At 37.7% G+C, this 25,604-nt stretch overlaps 1 protein-coding gene across 2 annotated transcripts in view; it reads left to right on the forward strand.

The window, feature by feature from the left end:
* The window catches only part of CERS6 (ceramide synthase 6), a 323,332-nt gene extending 305,952 nt beyond the window's left edge, over positions 1–17,380 (forward strand). Inside the window, exons 9-11 of one of the 2 annotated variants that reach the window (XM_001375375.5) lie at positions 7,885–8,041; positions 8,673–8,696; positions 11,441–17,380. In XM_001375375.5, coding sequence (XP_001375412.2) covers positions 7,885–8,041; positions 8,673–8,696; positions 11,441–11,605 — 346 coding nt within the window. In that variant the 3' untranslated portion in view covers positions 11,606–17,380. The remainder of the gene's footprint in view (positions 1–7,884; positions 8,042–8,672; positions 8,697–11,440) is intronic. The other variant, XM_007494319.3, reaches the window with a different exon arrangement.
* The last annotated feature ends 8,224 nt before the right edge of the window (positions 17,381–25,604 follow it).

Raw genomic sequence — 25,604 nt, forward strand, 5'->3', positions numbered from 1 at the left:
GGAGGACCCAGAATTATGCCTAAGTACCATGAAACAGGTGGAAATTGTCAAGTAGACATTACATCAGGTCCAGGCTACTCACTGTCATATGAAACACTAGAAGCTCGTACTACAATGGTTCAGTAGCCCACTTCTTCCCTTTTTTCTCCAAAGTGGAGGTTTTGAATGCCAGCATTTTGATACAGCTGCTGTTTTATGAAGCAAATTTGAAAGGCATTTACATCTAAAGTTTCCTTGGAGCTGAGAAAGGCACATTGATAGGTTTGTTTATTATCATTAAGAAAAGCCAACAGGTTGCTGGCATGGCAATGTGAATAATATAAGTGTTCTAAGGTAGACAAGGAGACATTTGAAGAATCCATTTGGCTCTTGTATTGAACCAAAGCTCTGAATTGGTTTTTAGAGCATAACCTAGTTTTAAGGCAAATTTCCATTCACAGACTCATGCCCTTCATTCTTTTTTCATTCATCTTAAGCAGAAGTTTATGATCCTGTATGTGGCCAAGAGTGCCCTTCCTCCCCCCAAATAAGCCCCAAAGGCTCAATGGCCATTATGCAGATTATCTCAGGGTGAAAACATTGATTTTATGTGGAATCTGGAAAAATATATATTTTTCTTTTTTCAAACCTGATACACTGGTAGCCATTAGCAAAGTTTTATACAGATAAACTGAAAAACTGAGCTTTGACAGGTTTTCTAGTGATAGATCCCTTCCTTATCTTCAGTGTCTAACCACATGACTCATTTGTACGATGAGATTGCTTCAGGAATTTTTTTAAAATCCCACACATTTTTTGTTCTTTCTGTCATCATTAATGTTTCAGACATCATTATGCTATAAGACCAGCTATTAAGTTTGGGTAATAGGTAAGCTATTTGAGAACTAGCTTTGAGAAATATGATCCAAAAAAACTAATGTGATATATCTAATATTAATTTAAAATTTTAACTAGAGAACTGAATTTACTTCAAGTAAAATAAGTAGTTTAAGCCTTGCTGAATTTGGAGACTATAGAAATCCTTTTACATTGAGACTTGGAATAGACCAGAGGAAGTAAGTAGAAGGTAGGATACTATAATTCACATAGAGAAATCCCAAGCCCCATAACTCCTTAAGTCCATAAGGGGCTTATTAAAGCAAGGCTCATCTGTCTTTTCCATTCAGTTGCTTATAAAACAGGTCATAAACCTCTCTCTCCTTCCTGAATGTATCCATTTTCCACCTACCTTGTATAATATTTATGAGATAATCCAATTTAGCACAAGGGATCATTAAAAAGTAAGAAAGAACCATAGGAGAGTTATAAGATACAGTCCAAGCGGAGTCTTTACATTTTGTAACAGCCCATTAAAATTACTCTCCTAAGCCCCGTTATTAGAATTCAATGACTAATGATGGCCAGGGACGCTTTATACTCGAAAATGAAAAATGCCTAAATCTTTTCTTCTTTTCAATGGATGTTTACAGCTCCTACTACTTTTAATTACAGCCATGCATATTGGATGAGTCTTAGGGCAAAAAAAATGGCCAACTCATTGATTTGATGGAAGAATTCTTATAATGGTTTACATGAGACCTGTCAAGTTCAGTGCCTCAGCTGAAGAAGGCAAGGTCCAATTAGAACTGTTCTGTCACACTGGGTCAGGCTGAGACCAACACTAACACATGATACAGAAGGCAGGATGAAATATTCTATTTTCAGTATGCCAAATGTGCCATCTAGTGGATAAATATGGTTAATTAAATGAGGAAAAAATGATGCTCTTGCTGTATAATGATACTCTATAGTTCCATACACCTCTCCACCTCTTCTAGCAGATACTGGCTAAAGTTATCACGTGGCCTGTGTTGTCACTATGAAGTCTGTCATTCTCCATGCCTTTGTACTAGATGTCTCATGAATTCAATTATCTCAATACAGATGACTTTCTGATCTAGTTGTCCACCTAATCTTTCTCCTGAGCTCCAGTCTCTCCTCTCCAAGTGCCTATTAGACCAGATAAGCTGTAGACACCTTAAATTCAACATGTCTAAAACTTAACTCATCTTTCCTCTCAACCTCCCTCATCCCCAATCTTCGTTCTAGTCTCTCAGGCTTACAACCTAGGCGTCCTTCTTGATACCACACTCTCCCCACTCCCCCCCCCAAATCCGGGTCCTGTTGATCCTATCCTCATAATATCTCTCAAATATGACTCCTTCTCTTCTCTAACATTGCCATGAACTTGGTGCAGGCCTTCGTCACTTTATACCAAGAATATTACAATTGTCTGCTAGTTGGTCGTCCTACCTCAAATATCTCCCCATTTCCATCCATCCCTCACTCAATGTTAATTGATCCTTCTACATTGGAGCTCTGACCATATCACATCCCCCACAATTCAATAAACTGTAGTGGACATTCAGTCAATATACTTGTATCAATGCCAGGAACTGTGCTAAGCGCCAGAGATAGAAAGAAATAAGAAAACAGCCCTTGCTCTCAAGAAGCTTAGAGTCTAATAGAGTGACAATGTGCAAACAACTATTTACAAACAAGATACAGAGTAAATTTGAGATAACCATCAGAGGGAAGATGTTAGAATTCAGGGGAAACTGGGAAAGCTTTCTTATAGAAGATGGGATTTTAGCTGAGACTTGAAAAAAACTAGGAGGCAGAGATGAGGGGGCAGAGCATTCCAATCCCAGACATAGGAGTCAAACAAGGAATATGCTTGCAGTCAGGAATATCTTTATTGTCTGCATCAGAAACAGCAAGACCAATGCCACTGGATCTCAGAGTAGATAGGATAATATACTGGTATTAGATATAAAAAGAGGGGGAGGGGGGAAGGTTGTGAAGAACTTTAAACATAAAGTGAAGAATTTTCCCTTTGCTCCTGGAAGTGATATGATCCAGCCTACACTTTAGAAAAATCACTTTGACAGCAAAGGAAAGTAATTAATGTTAGAGGGGATGTGGCAAAATTGGGACACTAATGCATTGCTGGTGGAGTTGTAAATTGATCCAACCAATCTGGATGGCAATTTGGAACAATGCTCAAAGGACTTTAAGGGACTATCTGCCTTTTGATCCAGCCATACCACTGCTGGGTTTATACCCCAAAGAGAAACTGAGGGAAAAGACTTGTACAAAAATATTTATAGCTGTGCTCTTTGTGGTGGCAAAAATTGGAAAATGAGGGGATGCCCTTCAATTGGGGAATGGCTGAACAAATTGTGGTATATGATGGTGATGGAATACTATTGTGCTCAAAGGAGTAATGAACTGGAAGAATTCCATGTGAACTGGAATGACCACCAGGAAGTGATACAGAATGAAAGGAGCAGAACCAAGAGAACAATGTACACAGAGACTGATACACTATGGCACAATCTAATGTAATGGACTTCTCTACTAGAAGCAATGCAATGGCCCAGGACAATTCTGAGGGACTTATGAGAAGGAATTCTATTCATATATAGAGAAAGAACTGTGGAAGTAGAAACACAGAAGAAAAACAACTGCTTGATCACATGGGTCAAGGGGGACATGATTGGGGATGTAGACTTTAATCATCCTAATGCAAATATGAATAATATGGAAATAGGTCTTGATCAATGACACATGTAAAACCCAGTGGAATTACTCATTGGCTATGAGAAGGGGGAAGGGAGAAGAGGAGGAAAAGAACATGAATCATGTAACCATGGGAAAATATTGTCAATTAATTAAATAAAAATTTTCAATTCAAGAAAAAAGAAAAATCACTTTGGCAACTGAGTAGAAGATGATCTGAGTAAGAGAAAGATGTGACAGGAAATCTATAAGCAGGCTATCATTATTGTCCAGATGTAAGTTGATGAGGGGGACAACTAAGTGGCTCAGTGGATAGAGAAAACTCATCTTCCTGAGTTCAAAGCTGGCCTCAGACACTTACAAGCTATGTGATCCTGAGCAGGCAAGTCACTTACCCCTTATTGACTAGTTGTACTGATCTTCTGCCTTGTAACCAATACTTAGTATTGATTCTGAGAAAGAAAGTGAGGGTTTAAAAAAAAAAAAAGCCTAGGGAGCAGCTTGGTGGCTCAGTGGATAGAGAGCAAGGTCTGGACATGGGAAATCCTGAGTTCAAATTTGACCTCAAACAGTTCCTAGATGTGTGACCTGGACAAGTCACTTACCCATATTGCCTAGTCCTTCTGCCTTAGAACCAATACATAGTAATGATTTCAAAAAGCAAATTAAAAAAATTTCTTTGTATTATCTCCGCTGCTGAGAATAGTTCTTAAGAAATGCTTGAATACTTGTTGACTGTCCCACATGTCTGGAATTCACACCCTTTGAGAACCTTTGTGAGAACTTTTGCTTCATAAAATGCATCTCTCCCTTCAAGATGCAATTCAAACTCCTGCTTCTATTTGAAGCCTTTCCTGATTCCCTATGACTATTAGTGCCTTCCTTTTCAACCTACCTTGTATTTTACTGTTTTGAGTTAGTTTGTATTTTATCTGTGTATGTATATTTTGTATGTAGTAATATATATCTTCGTTGTCTGCATCATTTGATTGTAAATTCCTTGCAATTAGGGCGTATTTCATTTATTACATTCCTATCCCCAGTGCCAAACTTTATATATAACATATAGCAGGTGCCCAAGAAATAAGTGCTTGCTGATTTTAATTTTAATTTTTTAAATGAATGTTGAAGATAAATCTTCAGATAAGGTGATCTCTCTAGTTCAGTTGTTAATTAGATCTTATTTGTTTGATGTCTATCTGATAAAAACTCAAGTTCTTTGACACAATATTGCATGTGAGACATACCTTGTACATAGTAGGTCCTTAATAAATGCTTATTGGTTGATAAATTGATAGATATCGATTAATTTTTCTAGAGACCAATCAGTGCCTTTTCAACTTGAAAAGGAGCCAAAAGGTTCACTTGATATTTCTTACAAATGGCCAGTATAGTAACAGAAAAATGGTGGTACTTTTTAGTGGTCTCCACTTTGGATTCTCTTCCACCTCTCCTTTCTGGAGTTCATTGGTTTTCTGAGACCAGATAGTAAGGTGATATTTCTCTCAAGCCAAATTCCCAATATTGTGTGATTATTTTTCATGTCTTGCCTCTCACTGAGATTCATCCTTTGGTGCCCTGATATTTTCCCAAGTGTATCAGGAGGCAGCCAAGTCAATTTTCAAAGAAATCCCATTACCTTTGAACAACATCACAGAGATGCTACAGCTTTCTCTAGCCGAACTATTGAATTCTGATGCAGTATTTCAGAACTTAGTATGAGCCCCTCATCCTCCTTGACTCGGCAGATGTTCTAACACCAAATTAGGGTGAAAGTATATAACTGGTACTCCTGTCATCCCCGTGGCATGTACTTGTACTGTTATCTAATGAAACCTTTCTTGTAATGAACAGCGTTATCCATCCTGAGCTCCTGTTTCTGCAGAACCTTTTTTTCTGTTAAATAGAAGAAAACTCCAAATCCCTTCAAAAACTCAATGAGGAAGGAGATTATTAGGGCACCAATTATGCCCCACTTTGCTCATCTCACAAGACTGGTTTGCTGCAATTACTATGCAGAGGAAACGTAATTGATGATATGGCCATTGTTAATGTGTGGTGTGACAGCAAGACAAGTATATGGGAAGTAGTGGGATTAGGTACTGGGATATGGGCACATCTTTAGAAAATACTGAGCAGGACATAGGAAACATAGGTTTCCTCTGGAAACACCTCTGGAAAATATGATAGAAAACTGAATGTGTGTTATACAAATAACCTACACAGGCAACACCTGGTGATTGGTAAACTGAATACTTAATTACTAGAATTGGAGGAAATGAGGGGAAAAAAAATAAAATCTTTCTGCTCTTCTTGCTACTCTTTATCCTTTTCTCTCCCTTGCCCCAATTTCAAAACAAAGAAAGTTCAACAGCTTATGCATTTTTCCCTAACATAGCATTGGTGTTATAATTTTTTTTCTTTACACAGACTACTTTTAATAGGACAAGCAGGGGGCAGCTAGGTGGCTTGTTGTATTGAGAGCCAGGCCCAGAGATGGGAGATGTCCTGGGTTCCAATATGACCTCAAAAACTTCCTAGCTATGTGGCCCTAGACAAGTCACTTAATCCCCTTTTGCCCAGCCCTTACTACCATTTTTATGCCTTGAAACTAATTTACAGTATTGATTCTAAAATGAAAGGTAAATGTCTTAAAAAAATAGGGCAAATAACCCTTGGACAATCTAATCCACCTCCTAAGAACTATAGAGTCTTAGAGTTGGAAAGGACCTTCTAAAAGAACACTGACTGAAATCAGAGGTCCTTGGAGCAAATCTTGCCTCTGACACTATAGACAAATCACTTCATCTCTCTGGGACTTATGTTTCTTCACCTATAATAGGAGAAGGCTAGCATATTATCTTCTACGATCATAGCTCATATCTCAGATTCTTTGATTAACTAGTCCAAATCCATCATTTCGTAGTTGAAGCAACTAAAAGACAGACAGGTTGTTGTTACTTTCCAGTGGTTGCTAGTTAGTGTCAAGAAAATTGGGGCTAGAATCAAATTCTCCTCACTCTAGCCACATATTCCTTTCTTAACATTATATTGTCTTTACCTGCAACTACAGAAAATAGTAATTATAAGTAATGAGAATATATACTTGCTTTGGCAACACGTATACTAAAATTGGAGAGATACAAGGGTGCTTATTAGCCTGACCCCTACACAAGGATTACACACAAGTCCATGAATCATTCTATGGTTTCAAAGTTAAAAAAGAACATTAAAAATTACTTTTACATTTAATTGAGGGAAAATTTAAAAAAATGTGTTTTGTTTAAAAAATGAGTTTGTCCAAAGAACATCAGCCTAGACGGGAAATTGCAGGTGGACAGAATTCTGCTATAATCAACAGAATGTCAGGAGTTTTCAGGCATCAAGAGACCTGAAATAAAGGGGTTTTATCTGAGACAGAGGCCACAGCACCCTCACTTGAATCTAACCAGCATCCTGGAGGCCACTCTATTAGGGAGAAATCATCAGGCTCAGTATAGCAGCTGTTTCTCTACTGTCTGTACCATGGAACCTCACAAAATAGTACATTTCAACTTGTGACATTGTCCATGTAATTAAACTGTATTCTTATGTTTAAAATAAATAGGTAAATAAAGGAGATATGTTCCATTTTTTAAAGCAATGAGAATAATACTGGGTTTAATGAAGAAAAAAATTTTTATCTAAGCCTGTGATTTTATCAATGAAATTTTATTGGTATGATTTTATTGGTGTTATTAATAAAAATAAATATATTTTATCACAAAATATATTTATTATAAAATATATAAAAATAAAAATATAATATAAATATAAATATAAATAAAAAATATTAAATAAATGTTATTTATTTAATAGCTTAGATCAATAGCTTGTTTATAACTTCTAGTTTGAGAGAATTGCCTGAGCCACTAATAGGCTAAGTGATTTTTGCCATGATTACATAGCTAAATGTATCAAAGGCAGGATTTGAACCCAGTTCTGTCATCTGACTTGGAACACCCTCTGCCCCATGTTACCCTTGATGAAATACTAGTGATCGATAACATAACTGAATTATTCATGTAAGAAACAAAAGTATGGAGAGTAGTGTTGTGTTGCTAACATTGATGGTGTTGAGCAGCAAGGTTTGGGACTACCAGAAGTGACCCCCATAGTCTTCTAATGACCTACAGGGCCATACATGGAGAGGCAGTACTCCAGGCAGAGCAGATTAGAGGATATTTGTTGGATGTGGACTTTAATAAATTATATCAAGAACACCATTGACATCAAAATTAACTGGATTGTGCTTGATGATTATCTGCTTCTTCCTTTCTCTAGGGTCTTAAACACAACACTGTTTGAAAGCTGGGAAATTGTTGGACCCTACCCATCCTGGTGGGTTTTTAACTTGTTGCTGTTGTTAATTCAAGTCCTGAACTGCTTCTGGTCTTACTTGATCATAAAGATAGCTTGCAAAGCTATTTCAAAGGGCAAGGTAAGGCAACATAAACCCTATCCAACATTTCCTGTGGAAAATAGCATTTACATTTTCTTCCAAACCAATAGTAACCTTTTGTTGTTCTATATTTTATCATAATAATTGTTCTTTAGTACTTAATGTAAACTTTAGTCTATTTAAAGCTGCCTTCTCCTACCATTCTATTTAGTATTCGCTTATGGGGGAAAGCATTAGCATTGCTTCACTGATGATCACATTTACAGTTTTAGATTTAATGGTGACATGTTGTTTTTTCTCTCATTGAGAAGAAAATACATTTACATATTTCTCTTTATGAGAAGAGCATTAGTTGAATGCTTTTTTCTCTCATTGAGAAGAAAATATATTTACATGTTTCTCTTTATATGAAGAGCATTAGTTAAATGCTGTTCTTTCTCCATTTGAATTTCTTTTTCTTAAAATGATGCTAGGAAAGCATTCTCTTCCAACTAAATTTCAGTAAAAACAAACTGAATCTGTTATTCACCATAGACTCCTGAGACTGATTTTCTTAAAGTTCTTTGATTCTAATCCTTAGTCATCTATTTGTAGTTGACAAGTGATTTCTTTGAAACTCTTCTGTGACTTTTTTTACTTGTCTATTCTCTTCTTCCTGCCATCATGGAAGGCTGGGAAATGGAATCCTTTGCATGTAAGTTTCTTGGACTTCCCTCTGTTCTTGTACTGAATAACCATAACCTGTTAGAGGGGGCTTTAAAAAAATTCTCCACACAAATAGTTTTAAGATGTTTGAATTAACTGAATGCTCCAATTCAGGCTTACTTGTGAATAACATTCACTTCATGACCCTACACACCACTGACTTCACTCTAACCTACTGTGGAAGTGTTGAATTTTCCATTCCTTGGATAATCATGTCAGCATTTCTTCAGGATTATTCCTGTATTGCTTGCTCCTCTATCTGATCTTTCCCTATGGTTTTAATCCTTAAAATGTGGGTGACACCACAGAATGGAGAAGAATAGGTTCCATCTACATTAAACCTTTTGACAAACAGACAAGGATTAGTCAAAATAAAGCAGAAAATACTTTGCATAGATCATGGCATTACTTGTTATTCAGGGGAGAATAATAGTAGAGCACAGTATTCTGGACCAGGCAAAAGATTTTAAATTTCTGAGACTCAATGCCAAATCTTCTATGGACACTCTGCCTGCCATCCAATGGGATGCTTTTTTATCCTTTTCAGAGTTGTTAGCTATACATAAGGTAGTACTGAAATTTTCTCCAGGAAACTTTAATAGTTATTTAAGGTTGATATGAAAACAAATGACCAGCTCCTGTATTTTAAAAAAAGTTAAATGTATTCATTAAACCCCAGTGTTGGAAGTTTTAAATCCCATTATCCGAAATGGCTTTACTTTTGTTTAAAATCCTCACTTAGAGGGGAAAAAATAATAGCTCAGACAATTATATGCCTACAATACCAAAACTAAAAGTACTAAGATGGCACCAAATGGATTACTTTCATCCTTATTACTTGCTTTTCTATTAGACTTGTCATTGTCTCTGTTTTTTCTCCTACTATATGAAGAGATAGGCATTAGTTTCACTACAGATATATCATGCTTGAGAGCATCTTAGCTGCTGTGCCTCACTCATTTCTGGCATTAAGATTTCTTTTCAAGCCTGGCTTACAGATTTGTATATCCCAGAGGGAAGAAGTGATTCTGGTGTCCTTTATTACCTTTTTTCTTTGAAGGTAGTGTTTATATAGATTTTTCTTCATGTAATTAAGCCCAAACTACTCAAACCTGCAAATGTAGGTTCTTTTTTATTTGTAGGAGCATTTATCATTAATGGAATAAAATATATCATAAAGCTTAATTTTAATAATGACTTGGGACTTATACCTTAATTATATCTTACGGTAAAATAAATTGATGACATCCTTTAGTTTTTGAAAAACTAAACCTTTCTTTGGTTGGGAATTATGATGGATGAACTTTATATCAAATAGTGTCATAGAGAAGCTATATGTAGCTATTATAAAATGGGTAAGCTCTGATTCTAAGTAGATGGCATTAGAAGTGATGAATAAGGTTAGACAGATTTGCATTGCACCAAGTTAGTAGGAAGATTTTCAAGGCAGCAGAATACTATTTCTTCCCCCTCCCTCTTACTAGAAGAGAATTTCAGAGCTTAGGTCATTTCCCAAATCTTATTTTTTCAGGATCATCTGACCCTACTAAGATTAAGCATTCTTAAACATTTAGGTATGAGAAAGTATGTAAGAATAAGATTCCATTCATAGGATTTTAAGCCTTCTTTTAGAGTCCCCCAACCCCATCCCTGAACTGTTTTTAATATACCTTTTGTTAAAAATTGAACCCCAATCTATAGGAATATCCCTTTATTTCCCCTAGATTTGCTTATGTCCTGTAGAAGTAAAGAATTATAAAAGCTTCAGACCTTCTTCTTGGAGTCAATATTTCTTTAAAACAGAAACTACAATGTTTCTTCCTGAATTGGCTTAAATCTAGAAGTACCTTCCATCTACCCATTTCTGACCAATCATTTGTATGAGTATTAGAGTCATAAGCATACTTTGCTAACCAGGACTAAAGTGAAATAACCAATATGTAGCAAAGGATTAGTTTACCCCTGTATTTCCATCTGGACTCTAGGTTATTTCATCCCTGGCTTCCTATTCTAGTTATAAAAATCAAATCTAAGCAATTGTTTAAGCAGTCATAATAGGACCTCCTATCAGTATGAGTCACAGATGTTAGTGGACATTGGACAGGTCAGTCAAATATCGTCAGGCTAACAATCTTATCCTATAAATCCCTCTTTTAAAATCTGTCTGTCCCTATCTGGTATATTTGGTTTGATAAGACTATTGAGGAATCATATTTTAAATACCCAAATGAGGCAGCTAAACCTCAAGCCAAGTATTTTAACAGCTAATAGCCAACTCCTATAATTCTCTTGCAATCCTACAGCAAGTTTTTCCATCCAGCTGTGCTATCCTATCAGCAGGACATAGATTAGAGCTCGAGAGGACCTTAAAGGCCATCTGACTCAACCCTCTAATTTTACAGCTAAGGAAATTGAGGCCCAAAAAGGTTAAGTGACTTCCCCAAGATCACAAAGCTAATAAACATATGAGGAAGGATTCAAACTTGTCTTCCTGACTTCAAGTCCAGTGTACTATCTACTATATTACCCTACCTTCTCCTCACATGAGTAAATGAGATGATGTTTATCCATAGCCTGTCTGAATAAGAGGGGTGCATAGGGATCATTTAGTCTGATGAAGCTTTTTCAAAACATTTATATCTATTTTCATCTTGTATGACTGCATGTATTTCTTGGCATGGCCCCAACAAAAGTGATTTCCCACAAGCTGATTGTGCTCTGGGTATTCCACAGGTGTCCAAGGATGACCGAAGTGATATTGAATCCAGCTCAGATGAGGAAGATTCAGTACTTCCTGCAAAGAACCCACACAACCCTACCACCAACACCAATGGGACCAGTGGCACCAGTGGCACAAATGGGTACCTCACAGGTGGTCCATGTGCAGAGGAACACTAACTACTTTACACCACAAGACCTGAACAAAGTGAACTCTTTGCTACTGGAAATATTTAACTAAGTTGTGAATGCAGTCCCTTTCCTGTATCTCAGCATCAGAAACAAAAATTAGGATTATCAAAGCATTCTGATAGTGCACTGCCATATTTCCTGTCTGTGAATGAAGAAGACTTTCCATTCTCTATATGTAGGCATGCTGTATGTATATGTTATTGACCCAAATGGGAGCAGTATTTTCATATGTAATGTCTTTGAATATTATTTATTTTTTTGTATTTGTTTGTAAATCTGTGGACAAAAGGGAATTGCCTCACTCCTTTTATTCTGCAAATTCTTTATGGGAGAAAGAGATGCTCCCATCTCTTCTATTCCTCCTTGTTGCTGTAGCTTAGTCTGCTATAACTATTTGCCAGCTTGAATTGTCACTCATAGTACGCTAAAGGCAGCTTTGCAGATACAACTCAGCTCCAGATGTGTTTGCCTCCTTTGTGTTATAGTGCTGGTTTTGTCATTGGTGATCAGTTCACAGTGGCTGTTCTCCCAATGTGAAAGTTTAAACGGGCTGAATTCGTTTTGTAAGTAGTCTCTCTAATGTGATCAATTAGCAGTTCAAATTAAACAGTGGTATGATTTTGGGGTATTGGGGTTTTATTTTAGCATTGTTTTCAACTAAATTGGTAGTTAATTGCATTAGAATAGGCTCCATTACTTGTGTGCATACCCATGATCTATTTATGTCAATGGCTATGGTAAATTCCTGGTGGCAGATTAGTTCTGCCTTGTTTGTAAGCCTAACCCTGGCAGGATATAGCATCTTGCATTGCTTCTGGTTCAGCTGAAAAACATTTGCTCAGGTCCATAGTTATAAGTAGAGAATTCATGTTTAATGTTGAGAATTTGTCTCTGTGAGCTGGGAAGAATGAAAACAGAGTCCACCAGCTCAGAGATTCGTCATTATTGCATGCATGCGCAGAAAGGTTTCAGCCAGGCTTCACTGCTCTCCCGATAATTGAATAGTCTGCCTTGTCACAGAAGAAAACTAGCTGAAAGACCTGCTCAAACAGAAAAGTTGATTTTTTGAGCCTTAGAAGAGTTCTCCCAAGTGTTGAGCACTTTATTGCATCCAACTTTTAAAACTCCTGTAGTATTTGACCTGCTCATATGAGTGTGTGTATGTATGTGATTAATAATGATGTCTGACAAAATCAGAGGAAAGAGAATAGTGACCATTCTCCTCATCCAAAAACCATAATGATTCATCAAACCTACGAGGCTACTGTAAGCACTAGCATGATGCACCAGGACCCTCGATGTATGCTTGTTTAGTTCCTAGCAAAGGTTTTGGAGGGTATTATTCCTACTGGAAATGCTACCTTTCTCTTAGGAAACTGCTCTCCCCAGCAGTGGCAGAATCAGCAGCGAGGGATTTCTGGGCAAAAGACTTCCTTAAACCTCCTTTTTGATGGTGTTATATGTGTGCCAAAAAAAAATGTACACATAAACCAAAGAACATTTTCTCCCCTTTAATGTAGGAGGGAAGGAAGAAGCAATAGCTTTCCTTCTTATCAAAGGTATAAAGAATTCTCTCAGCTAGAAGATCACACATTAAAATATTGATTGTTCCCACTTCTCCAGAAAATAGCCCATCCCAGTGTTGAGAATATTCAGAAAGATATGACTGCTGAGTCATTGAGCAAGCACTCTATCTACTTCTCATAGTACCCTTTTACTTCAGTTAGGAAAATGAGGATATGTGTGTTTATGCGTCTATTTGTGCATTTGTATTTACAATCAAAAAGGATTCATAGCACTTGTTTATCATCTGAAAGAATGCTGAAAATGTAAGCTGTCGTAAAATAATGTCAAGCATGTTAGGAAATTAAGGAGAGAAAGTTCTTTTATCTTCTAAAATAGACAGAACAAGTGAAATGTGATACCATGCTTTAGATTCTCTATTCAGTTTTCAGCCCACCTGATATCTAGCAGAAATAGTGGAGTATGAGCTTCAAACCCCAAGTGTGTGGGGGCATTGACCTCCAGGAGGCCACATGCACTTCTATTTGTTTGGAAAAGTAATTTCAGAATGATGAGTTTTGGAATATTTGACGTAGGAACTATTGCTTTGAGATCAAGTAGATGATTTCTGAGTGTTGTTTAGGCTAGATTGTGATTCATATTTTTACCCAGAAGATCAATTAGAAGGAGGTTTGGGAGGACCCCAAAGATATCATCATACCAATTGATTTTAATCTAGCCAAAACCTTCCATGAATTTGTAAATTATATTTCATTCAATGTTCTTGGGTAGGGCGTCCATCTGCAGCTTAACAACTTTGGAGTTATTGGCTTTCTTGATGAATTATTATACGTGTATATATGTCTATATACACAAATACGTACATATATTCTATTCTGAACCCCCTTCAAGGCTAGGTGAAGGTAATATGTAACATCTACCAATGCCACATCCTTGAAAGTGTAGATTGTATATTTAAGCAGGTTGATTGTAGCAATAACCCCGAGTAGACATTTTTCACCCTCCAGTTTGCATTCATGTCATCCATGTGTATGGGGAAATATAGGAAACTTCTAGAAAAAAGGATTTTATTCAAAAATGTTATAGGTTTTTTTGATGTTTTAGGAGAAAAGGAATTAGATGGTTAGAATTTGGCCTTGAGTCAATGGAACAATGGATATATTTTGAAAAATGTGACCTGTGTATTTTTGTGTGTAGGTTTATTGAAAAAGTAGATAAAGCCAAACTATGCTCAGCCTTGGCCAGCTTCCTTTGTAAAGTTTCCACCCTGCAGATCTTTCACCTTTTTCTTTCTTGTCCTTCAGAGCATACTGCTGAGCCAACCAAATGTTACAGAAAATCATAGCTGGAGTGCCCAAGAGAGCAGGGTCTTTCTGACTATGGTGTACACGCTAGTTATAGTGCAGGTTTTCTAGCTGCATTAGTAGCATTAGGACTTTGGCTATTCCTGGAAGTGAAAGAGTGGGAGGGACAGTTGTTAGTGTTTGGGATTTATTTTTAGCACAATTTTTGCAAGTATAACTACCATAGACACCTCTCCCCATGACTTCATTACCATCCAACCCCAACTGTGCTGCTAGACAGATTGTTCTCTGGGGTCCATTCAGACAAAGAAGCAGTCTTTTAATGAAGATGAATCTATGTGGGAAGGTGGACAACCCCCCACCTCTCCCAGTGCAACCAGTTGAGAGAAGAAATATGTCAGATCTCTATCAGCCAAAAATTTAAAAAGGAATACAAAATATTCAATTCTGTTGCCAAAATTCCAACTCTAAGTATTTGATAAAGTTTACTATTTAGCACATCGTGTTGTCTAATCCTTAATAGCAAAGGTCTGAGCCTTTTACAGCAACAACAGTCTTATTTGGACTGAAGTTAAAAAAAAGTCCCTACTGTTTCAGTTGGCCTTCAAGCCTATCCCATCTAAGTGTTCAAAATGAAAACCAAGGGAATGAAAAATCCTTCATTCACGCCATTCATGCCATTATCTTGCACTGAGAGTAGTTTTCATTTAGAAACGTCTGCCACCATCTACTAGAGTATTGTCCTAAGTCTTCATGCCCATTCTTCATAAGATTTTAATTCTTAAAAAAAAGTGAAATCAATACAAAATAATTCTAAAGGCCAAGTTTTTTTTAGTATGTGCCTCCAGGGTCATGATTATGGTCAAATGAGAAAATGTCTGTAAAACATTTTGCAAATGTTCAAGTGTTACATAAACATAAATGATTTATTGTTATTTTAATGACCAGAGGGGCTTCAAGATAGTATTTAGGGACAAGAAGACATGCATTCACAATCCACAGTAGGGTTTAAAGCCCCAAGAATGTTACTGGCTCCCTTTTTCTTAAGTCTTTTTGCTGACAATGACTTCCAAGTTTTTCTGTTTTATATGCTAAATCAATGAAGGAATTGCTGGGACACAGATAATATCAGACAGATCACATGCAAAAAAAAAAACCAAACCATAAAATCCTCATCAGCTTGACCAGAAAGGGAGTCACTTTTCATTCTTATCAAACCTGCAAAGAAAGATAAATTCACTTGACTCATTGGCCTTGCCCCATAACATACTAGAAAGGACTGACCGACCACGTTTTCATAAACAGCCTTTGGAGTCATCAAAGTTGCAGTAAAATAATCACCGGAAAGAACTCATAACCTCCAGAATCAGTTTAACTCTGTCAGTAAAATAAAGTTGTGCCATTCCCAGAATACCAAAAAGGAAAAAGACTGTACTGTTTCATTGTTGCCAATTCTTAATAGCAAAATGTCAAAGAAAAACATTTCAAGCCAAATTCTGCCTTCAGCTACGTGGGCAGTAGCACCTAGCACAATGCCCACTTCTTAGTATTCAGAAAATGTTTGTTGATGATATAATAATTATACACAGGGAAGATCGAGTCTTTCCTATTGAAAGCCTAAGGTGGTGAGAAGCTCGTGTTATTATTCCCATTTTGAAGAGAAGAAAGTTGAGCTTCAAAGTGACTCACACAGTCATATACAACCAGTAAATAATGACAGAGCTGGGTTTTGAACCTAGTTTTTTGTGTTTCTGAGACACATACTATTTCTGCTAAGCCACACTGCCTGTCTATATATATATATATTTGCTTCTGGTATTTTTAATAGAGAAAATTGTACCAAAGTTTGTAGAAAACTCCCCATAATCATTGATGAACTCTGCAAAGTCCCAACAATGTACCTAGATGGCATTTTTGAGATGGAGGCAAAGTATTCTCAGTTTGGGTTCAGACTGAACCCAAATATCAAGAATCAAAGTATTAAAAAAATAAGCATCCCCTAGAACAAAAGAAAGATTCTCTAAGCAGATAGTAGAAATAATCAGCACATGATGTCTCTAGCTCAATAAGATTAGACACCATTAAGATAATACAGGAAATGAGGACAGAGGATTCTTCTGTTTATCTCAAAGAGGGTTACATCCTTCCAGTCTCCTGTTAACTTTCAGTAAAAGAAAGACAGGATGTTGCCCCCCTTCTGCCATTGGTTCTTTGATAGTTTTTCAAATACTCATTTGCTGCACTTCCTCCTTTGTGTGATTCCATTTGTCTGAACTGTGTCACATTTGTGTGAACTGCTTTGTCACCCACAGTGTCCATTCCCTCCCAACACAAGCTTGACTAAGCCCTACTTTCCAGGATACTGTAAACTCCAGTTGCCTTGACACCACAAACCAGGAGCCATCTATGTGGTTTATAGTCAGTAGGAAAGTGTTTCACCAAAAGGACTTTTCTTTTCAGAGTTGCTGTGAAGGCTTTAGAAACTGGGTTTCTTGTAAGGAACCTTAGAAAACTGGGAACTTCAGATGGTAGTTTCAGAGAGCACAGTTTGAATGTGTCTGGAGATGTTCAAGTATCATTTGCACAGACATTTACTCTACCGTCATTTTTGTTACAGTGCATTTGGGGTGTAGATTGTTCTTTTAACCTGCAGTGAGGAATGGAGCAGATGACATGGTTTCACCTGAGTTTTGAAGACAAATCCATGTTTGAGCAGCTCTCAGAAATAGAATGAAGTATGGTTAGCTTATTAGAATTCTTTTGTTATGTTGATATTGTGCATAACTGAACTTTGGGAGTTTCTTTGTGTTTTGATGATTTTTTTAAAATATGGAAAAATGTAATTATTCATCCTTGAATCTCTGGAACCAATCATTATTGTGGATTATTTTACTTTGAAAACACTTTCATAATAAAGATAAGTATTAAAAATGTATGGATGGCCATCTTTTCTATTGGAGGAAGCATCCTAATCTTTGTGGGGTCTTTCCACACCTTCCCGGGGGTGAGAGGTGATGCACAAGCCATTCTGGAACAGGAATCGGTCACCAGACCCAACTTAGAATCCAGCTCTTGACACGGATAACATGAGTGACTTTGAACAAGTCATTTAATCTCCCTGGGGCTTAGTTTCCTCACCTGTAAAATGAAGAGATCAAGCTCAATAATCTATGATCCTAAGTGACAGTTCATAATACACCTCCCCAGATCTTTTCAATGTGCTGATCATTAGAAAGGTATTCTCACATTTCCTTATGATGCAATACAATACTTCTTCAAAATTCAGAACAAACCTCAAAGTGAAATTCTGCTTGGAGCAATACTTATTTCTGTAAAATATGCTGAGTAGAATGAAATAGATTCAACCCCTTCCCCAATTTTCAAAAAACAAAAAAATCCAGGAGCATGAAATATACCCAAATGACAGAGACACATTTTATCTGGTTCCCTGAGCCCCTGTATTCCTAGCAGTAACTTTTAGTCTTCTTGGTATGTCCTCTGTATTTAGTTCTCTTTCTGTCATTGTGCCCTTCCTGTTTGCCTCTCTGTTTTTGGTCACTTCCTGCCTCAGACAAATCTTATCAGTCCACCTACATGCAATTGGGTTTCCACCATGCTTGTAGGTCTTTCCTTCCCAAATATCTATGCACCAATCATCCCCACCCCCAGCCTGCCATCTGCCTCCGGTGTGTCTCAGACTTGGTTCCTGCCAAGAAGAATGCACATGCATCAGTGGGTGAAAGAGCAGCAAACTGCAAACCTTGGGTATTAGCAGAGGTGTGCTGGCAACAGTGGCTGAACTTGCCCCTCTCTCCCACGCCACCCCTGTCTGGAAAGTTTGGCTAATTTTTCCTGTACAGATGTTGAAACTATCCTTGAGATTTAATTGGTTCAGAGGGCTCTTGATATACCTTCCTGATCATCTGGATACCAAACAATTAGGACCAGAGGGGCTGGAGCATCCTCCCTAAGACTGGAGACCAAAAGACAAGCAAAATGAATAAGACTCAAGGCTTGCTCAAATGATTCATTGCTTTGTCCTGCCGGAACATCCCTTCTCTGCTCTGAACATCCTCTGCAAAGACTAAGGCAAACTCCTTTCATTAACTGTTTTTTTTTTTTAGATTAAACCCTTACCTTCTGTCTTAGAATCAGTACTAAGGCAGAAGCATGGTAAAGACTAGACAGTGGGGGTAAAGTGACTTGCCCAGGATCACACAGGTCTGTGTCTAAGGCCAAATCTCCTCTTTTCAGGCCTTGCTCTCAGCCCACTGAGACACTTAGCTGACCCCTCATTAACTATTAAATAAGGATTTTGTTACCTTTTGGTGCCTTGGACTTCTTTGGATCCCTTTTCAGAATATTGTTCTTAAAAGCATTCAATAAAACATCAGATTATAAAGGAATTATATTAATATAATTATGAGGAAAAATGTGAACTGCTCAGTTGTAGCAGTTGTAAAGACACAGACACCCCATCAAAGAAGGTTACCCCACCCCTCCCCAGATGGTCTGGGGCACAGACGACGCCATGCTAGGCAAGCTGGGAGAAGCATCGATCTCCCTACTAAATGTGTCTATCTAGATGTATCTCTAGCTACATGTCTTTTTTTTTTTCTTTTTTACAGTTCTTTCAGATTTTAGAAGGAAGCTACCACAAATCCATTCTGTATCTAGAGCCCAGACTAATTCAAGGGCTTCTGTGGTGGTTACTCTGGCAAGTTCCCCCCTTTTTTGGGTAACTGGTGCTGCCTGAAAACCCCAATTTTGTTTCAAGAAGTCAAAACAATGCCATCATGTCATGAGTGGCAAAAGAATTTCCTACAAGTGCCCCACTAGCTTCTGAAGGAAGCTCAGAGTGAAATTGGGCCGGGCATTTGTGCTTCCTGATTGGCACATAGGGCCTTCCCATTTTTCTGCTCTTAGTATTGGATTGTGTTTTTAAAAGCACGATTACCTAGCAATAATAGCATAATCTGTATCCCATTACTTGTGATCGAGGAGAGGGGAGAGGAAAGATGTGTAGGGGACTGTGAAATGTCAAAAAACAAATATCAAAAATTGTTTCTACATGTCATTGGGGGAAAATACAATAAAACATTACTAGAAGAGGGGGCAGCCAGGTGGCTTAAGTAGATTACAAGCCAGACCTAGAGAAGGGAGGTCCTGGATTTATATCTGGTCTCAGACTTCCTAGCTGGGTGACCCTGGCCAAGTCACTTAACCCCCACTGCCTAGCCCTCACTGCTCACTTGCCTTGGAACCAATACACAGTATTTATTCCAAAATAGAAGGTAAGGTTAAAAAAATTACTGAAGGGGAAAAAAGGCAGCTTGATTCTGGATATACAATATATTTGTATGAAGTTTACTCTATGATGTAAGTTTGAAACAATGTTCCAGTCTTATTAATAACAGTTAGTCCTGTTCATTCTTATCTCTACATTGGCTCGCATCCCCTCTTCTCTACATCCCAGACCCGGAGCCTCTTGTTCAGACTTCCGCAAGCACTTCTCTCCAGACTATCCTGGATAGGGTAACCTCAACAGCTCAAACATCTTCACTGAATTCCCACTTCATCCCATAATAAAGAGCTCACAGACATTTAGTAAGCACCCACCAGTCCAGTGTGCCCAGTCCTGTGCTCAGAGCTGGGAATATGAAGACAAAAGACAAAAATATGAACCAGCATTTAGTGAGGAAGATCAAATATCTCCATCTTCAAATATGGAAACTGAGGCTGACAGAAGGTGAGATAGCATCATTAGTGAGCTCCGGGCCATACAGTTAGTACTATCTCTAGGCTCCAACCCTATTTTCCACCAGCCCTTCCAGCTTTTTCTCACAGTAATATGCTCTTTGCTACAGTTGAATTTGACTTTTATCACTCTAATCAAAAATAAAACAAATATATTTTAATAAATAATAAAATAAATAGATAAAATAAAATAAAATAAAATAAAAATAAATAAAAAAGCAACACATTTTCCTGATTCTTTGTGTTTGATCACACTATTCTGTATACTTAAAAAAAATAAACTTATCCCTTCTGTCTTAGAATAGTACGGTGTATTGGTTCTAAGGCAGAAGAGCAGTAAGGGCTAAGCAATAGAGGTTAAGTGACTTGCCCAGGGTCACACAGCTGGGAAGTGTCTGAGGCCACTTTGCCCCCAATTCATATTCGTTGAAGGCCCACACTCATATTCCATTTGTAGAAATCTTACCCATCTTATAAGACGTGGATCCAATTACTACTTACAACATGAGCTTTTCATGACTCCCCCAGGTCCAAGTGATCTCTTAAATTTATGATGAATCTTCACAATGACTTGTTGGTACTATTTTATATTATAATGATTTATTTACTGGGTTGTGAACTTGAGGGTCCATGCCTTCTTCACTTCTGTATCTCTATAATTTAGCACTTTTTAAAAAATGTAGTAAACATAGGAGCAGCGAGGTAGGTAGAGTGCCAGACCTGGAATCTAGAGGTCCTAGGTTCAAATGCAGTCTCAGATATTTCGGAGACATATGATCCTGGGCAAGTCACTTAACCCTGTTTGCCTAGCCCTTGCTGCTTTTCTGCCTTAGAACTCACACTAAAACAGAGGACAAAATAAGATCTCTGACCAGAAAGAAAGGAGCTGACTACTAACTCTAAAGAGAGAGAAATCTGGAATCCAAGAATTGTGCTGCAGAAAGCTCGCTGAAGAGAAAAAGGACTTTTAGTTCCCAGAATGGACAGACAGTTGCCTTTTTTTTCTTTGTATCTCTGGAGCCTTGCACACTTTCTGCTACATAGCTGATACTTTAATATTTGTTTGTTGATTAATCAAGTCAGACAACTGAAGTTTTGAACCAGCAGTTTTGAACTGCAAAACCAAAGAATCACTGAATTTTAGAACTAAAAAGAACCTTAGAGATCACCCAAGCCATTAAAATTCTCTCTGTGTAAGTAAGTAAGTATATCTGTATCCCTGATCTGGGATACATGGCTCTGTCAGCAGTCAGGAGCAGAGGGCTCGGCAAAGGAATTGTGTGTTATTGGCAACAGTCTCTACGGAGTATTTTACCCCTTCCTTTCCTATTCTGTGGAGGCTCATTTAGTACCATTAGTCACCCTTGTCCCTCATTGGTTCTCACTCCCACCCACTGGCCGCCCTTCCAGACCCAGCGTGTTATTTCAGTCACCCAAGCTTCCAGGTAAAGGAGCCATATTGAAATAGCTACACCCAAACACACAAATGCCACACCCATACATCCATCGCCCTGGAATTTAAAGCAAATATCTACTGGCCTTCTTTTGTTGGCTCTACTTGGAATCCAAAAGGCTGAAGACTGAACTCTAAGTAGGGATCCATGAATATTAATATAGGTGATCAGATGAAGATATAATGTAATTTGGGCTAATTTGCATTTGCAAAATGTCCTTGTTCTGATACTTCCCTTGGAAATTCACCGCCATGGATCACAGCTGTATAGAGGATAGATTGTTAATTAATTGTCCATTAGTCTTCATATTTGAGCACTTATTTATGAAAAGCAGATTTGTGTTCATTCATTTTATGCAAATGAATCCATTTGACTTCCATTTTTACTCTCCAGTAACACCTGGAGCCTTGAAATGAATATCTTTGGAACTCGAACAGGTACATTAGACATGAAACACACAGAGTACAGAAAGGGGATCTAGTTTGCATCCATAAAATAAGTTAATAATTGCCATTTGGATTCCATTTTGAGATTGATGGAATTTCTATTAAGCACAATGACAAAAAGCTTATTTCTGGGTAATTTCTTTGAACACAATGCAATTGGTACAAATTTTGTCTAAAGATGACTTTGGCTGTGACATTTTTAAGACTAGATATTAACAATAACAGCATCGCCTGTGTGCTTGCAGCTTCATTCCTAGTTTAAAACACTCATTAGTGATTTAGAACTGCAGAGACATCTATGTCTGGAGTCCCTGGCCATGAAGGTGCATTTTATAAAACCAGCATTAAATTAAATATAAAACCAGGTGAGCTATGGAAATCCTGGGACCGAATCATGGCAGAAGCCAGAAACAGAACTGTGTATAGTTTGATCCCCATGAGATTAATGCTGGACTGCTTTGCTCTGAAGACTGACTGGGGTGAGCATAGCCATAAGACGTAAATACTCTCTGAGGTTCTCTTACCTGAAATGTCAGTATCACACAGAATTTGTCTTCTTTCTGCTCAAACCAAGTCTCAGAAGGGGGAGAATTGACTTTGGATCTGCAAATGTGTCACAGATGAGTCTGTCATTCAGGGAGAAAATGGTTCCTACCAATGATTCATTCTTATCATTGCATTATAAGAAACCACAGATATGAGGAATTCAGAAAACAAAACAAAACATGAAAACCTTTTTTTTTAACCCTTACTTTCCATCTTGAGTCAGTACTATTCATTGGTTACAAGGCAGAGTGGTAAGGGCTAGGCAGTGGAAGTTGTGACTTGTAAAGGATCACACAGCCAGAAAATATCTGAGTTTGGATTTGAACTCCTGTCTCGAGTTCTGGCTCTCAACTCCCTGAGCCACCTAGCTGTCTCTGAAAACATGAAAACTTGTTGTGAACCCATGCAAAGCAAAGAAAGTAGAGCCAATAAGACAGCACGTATAATGAATGCAGTAATGTACACAAAAACAACAGTAAAAGGCAACTGATCTCAAATTAAGTGCAGTGAACAATCTTGATTTTAGAAATCAGAAATGGCCTTCTCAACTCCTCTGTACAGGGATAAGGACTACAGGTGCTGAATCTGATGTGTATATATAGTTTGTTAGACACGGTTCCTTTCCTGGTTGGTTTTGCTTGACTGTTTTTCTTCATTACCAGGTAGAGTTCAATGTAGCATCACAAGAGAAGGGCAGTACCACAGGAAATGACTTGGATGTCTGGCATTTCAAGCTCTTCACTGTCTGGTTCAAATCTATTTTTTTCTAGACTGGTTTCACACTATTTCTTATTGGTCAGTCAATCAACCAATATTGATTGAGCTTCTACTTTGTGTTGGCCCCTTGACAAATGTTGGATAAAAAAGAAAGCAGAAGATGGACTGTGACCTCAAGGTGTTCACAATCTAATGTCACCTGATATTCTGCCAAACTGATCCCTTTCTTGGCATTCCATCTCCTCTGTTCATGCCTTTGTATATATTTTCCTCACTTGGAGGAGAAAGCATTGGGTTCCCTTCAAGGCTCAAATCAAATATCCTCTCCCACAAGAAGCATTTCCCCAGTTTGATCTCACTTGCTTAGGGTTTGACAAGAGGGTCTTTGGAAGTGCAGGTGTAGGTAGTTCATATTGATACAATTCCTTCTGGTTTTCAAAGCTTTTTTTTTTAACTTACGTTAATTTAATCAGCCTTTACAACACTGATTAGAAGACCAAGTTAGCCAACAGTCTAGGCTTTCTTCGTTTTTCAAAATTCAATTAAAGTTATATGCAAAACATGTCTGTAAGGACAACTTGAAATAGTAAATATGGAGAGGTTTTGTTTTTTTTGGAAACTGGAAAGACTTGAGTCCAACTGCTACTTCTTAAACATACTGGTTGGCAATTATTGACTAATTACTTAACCCCCCTGTGTTCTAGGAAATTCTCTAAAACTATCCATTGAACAGAAGGTATCATCCTAAATCAGGATAGGGAGTTTCCTCATCTAGAAACTATATTAATGAAGTCTACCTCTAAGGCCTATATGTATGGGGGATCTTGGTGGTGGTGGTGGTAGTGGGAGTGATAGTAGGTGTCTACCTCTACCGGTACCTAAGTGTCTCAGGACAAGCCGCTTAACTTATCAGCGCTTTATGGCAACTCTCTTAAGACTAGAATTTGTTGATGTAAATTGACAGAGGAAATTCATTACCCTGGATTTCCAATCTTAATGAAATCATAGTCATGATTCCTTGAATTCCTCAATTATATACATATATATATTTTCTAAATATCCATTTGGAACAATAGTATGGTTCATTGCTTATGGTAGATTAAGTAAAAGCCTTTGATAGCAACCTTAATTTGACATATTCCTATCTATGTTTCTCTTGGTTTTAATTATGAATTCAAAAATTGGCTCCCCTCTTCCCTGATCAATGTAAGCTCTACATCTGCCTCAATTCCTAAAGTTCTCTGGAGCATTGTATATAAAGTTAAACTTTTCCTTGGCTTCTATAGTTTTTGTTTGTCATTTGTTTTGAAGCAAACCGATGACAAGGAGTGAAAACTTGAGCATGAATAGGATTTAAGTGAGGCAGAGCTACACAAAGTCTTCCACTTCACTCTCTCTTCCAGAGACATCAAAGTTCAGTGGCAAGACAGAAGTTGGGAAGACTGGTGATGGCTCAGGATGTAGTGAGTGATTTTGGCATCTTTGATGTTTGACCAAGCTCTAAGTGCCCCACAACCACTGCTTCAGCTCCCTTCTTGGGCACTGGAACAAATTGTTCCATTTCATTCACCCATTCTGCCATGGAAAGTCTGCAGGTGCTTGGGCATCCCCCTAACTCATCCAGTTACTCTCAAGCTGGGTTAGCCCATCTGCCAAGACGGTTTTATCAGGGTGTGGCTGCAGAGCATGCTACAACGTCTTGGGGCCAAAGATAGAGAGTTGGGTGATAGGTAGGCACTAAAGACAGATGAACAGTCCTGAAAAAGGTTCAGCAAACCCTCAGACTAGAGATTCTGGTCCTCTATGTTTCTCCAGCATTAAGAGGTAGGCCATCTTCCTATGGATAGTCCAAAACATTAATGGAGGTTAGGATTAGGGTTGAACAGTTAATATAGATGGTTAGAGCTAAACTTGTTCATAAAGTGGCCTCTTCTTTTCAGTCTTCTTGCAAGTTCGTTTGTTTTTGTTTTGCTGCAGACATCAGTAGTTTGTTGTGTGTTTTAGTCAAAACACATTCAAAATGAAAACTCAAAGAAAAATTTCCACTGGAAACAATTAACTAGCTTCTATGAGCATATAATTCTTAACACATTACCCCATTAAAGGTGGGAATCCACTGTCTTCTATACCTAATTTGAGCCCAAATGGTAAAGCCAGTTTTGTTGAAAAGGGTTCATAATGATCAAAAACTACCATCAACAAACCAACATTTACCAGTAATGGGAAATGAATCATTGCT

This window comes from Monodelphis domestica, chromosome 4 (genome assembly GCF_027887165.1).
Source record: "Monodelphis domestica isolate mMonDom1 chromosome 4, mMonDom1.pri, whole genome shotgun sequence".
In the NCBI taxonomy this organism is placed as follows: domain Eukaryota; kingdom Metazoa; phylum Chordata; class Mammalia; order Didelphimorphia; family Didelphidae; genus Monodelphis; species Monodelphis domestica.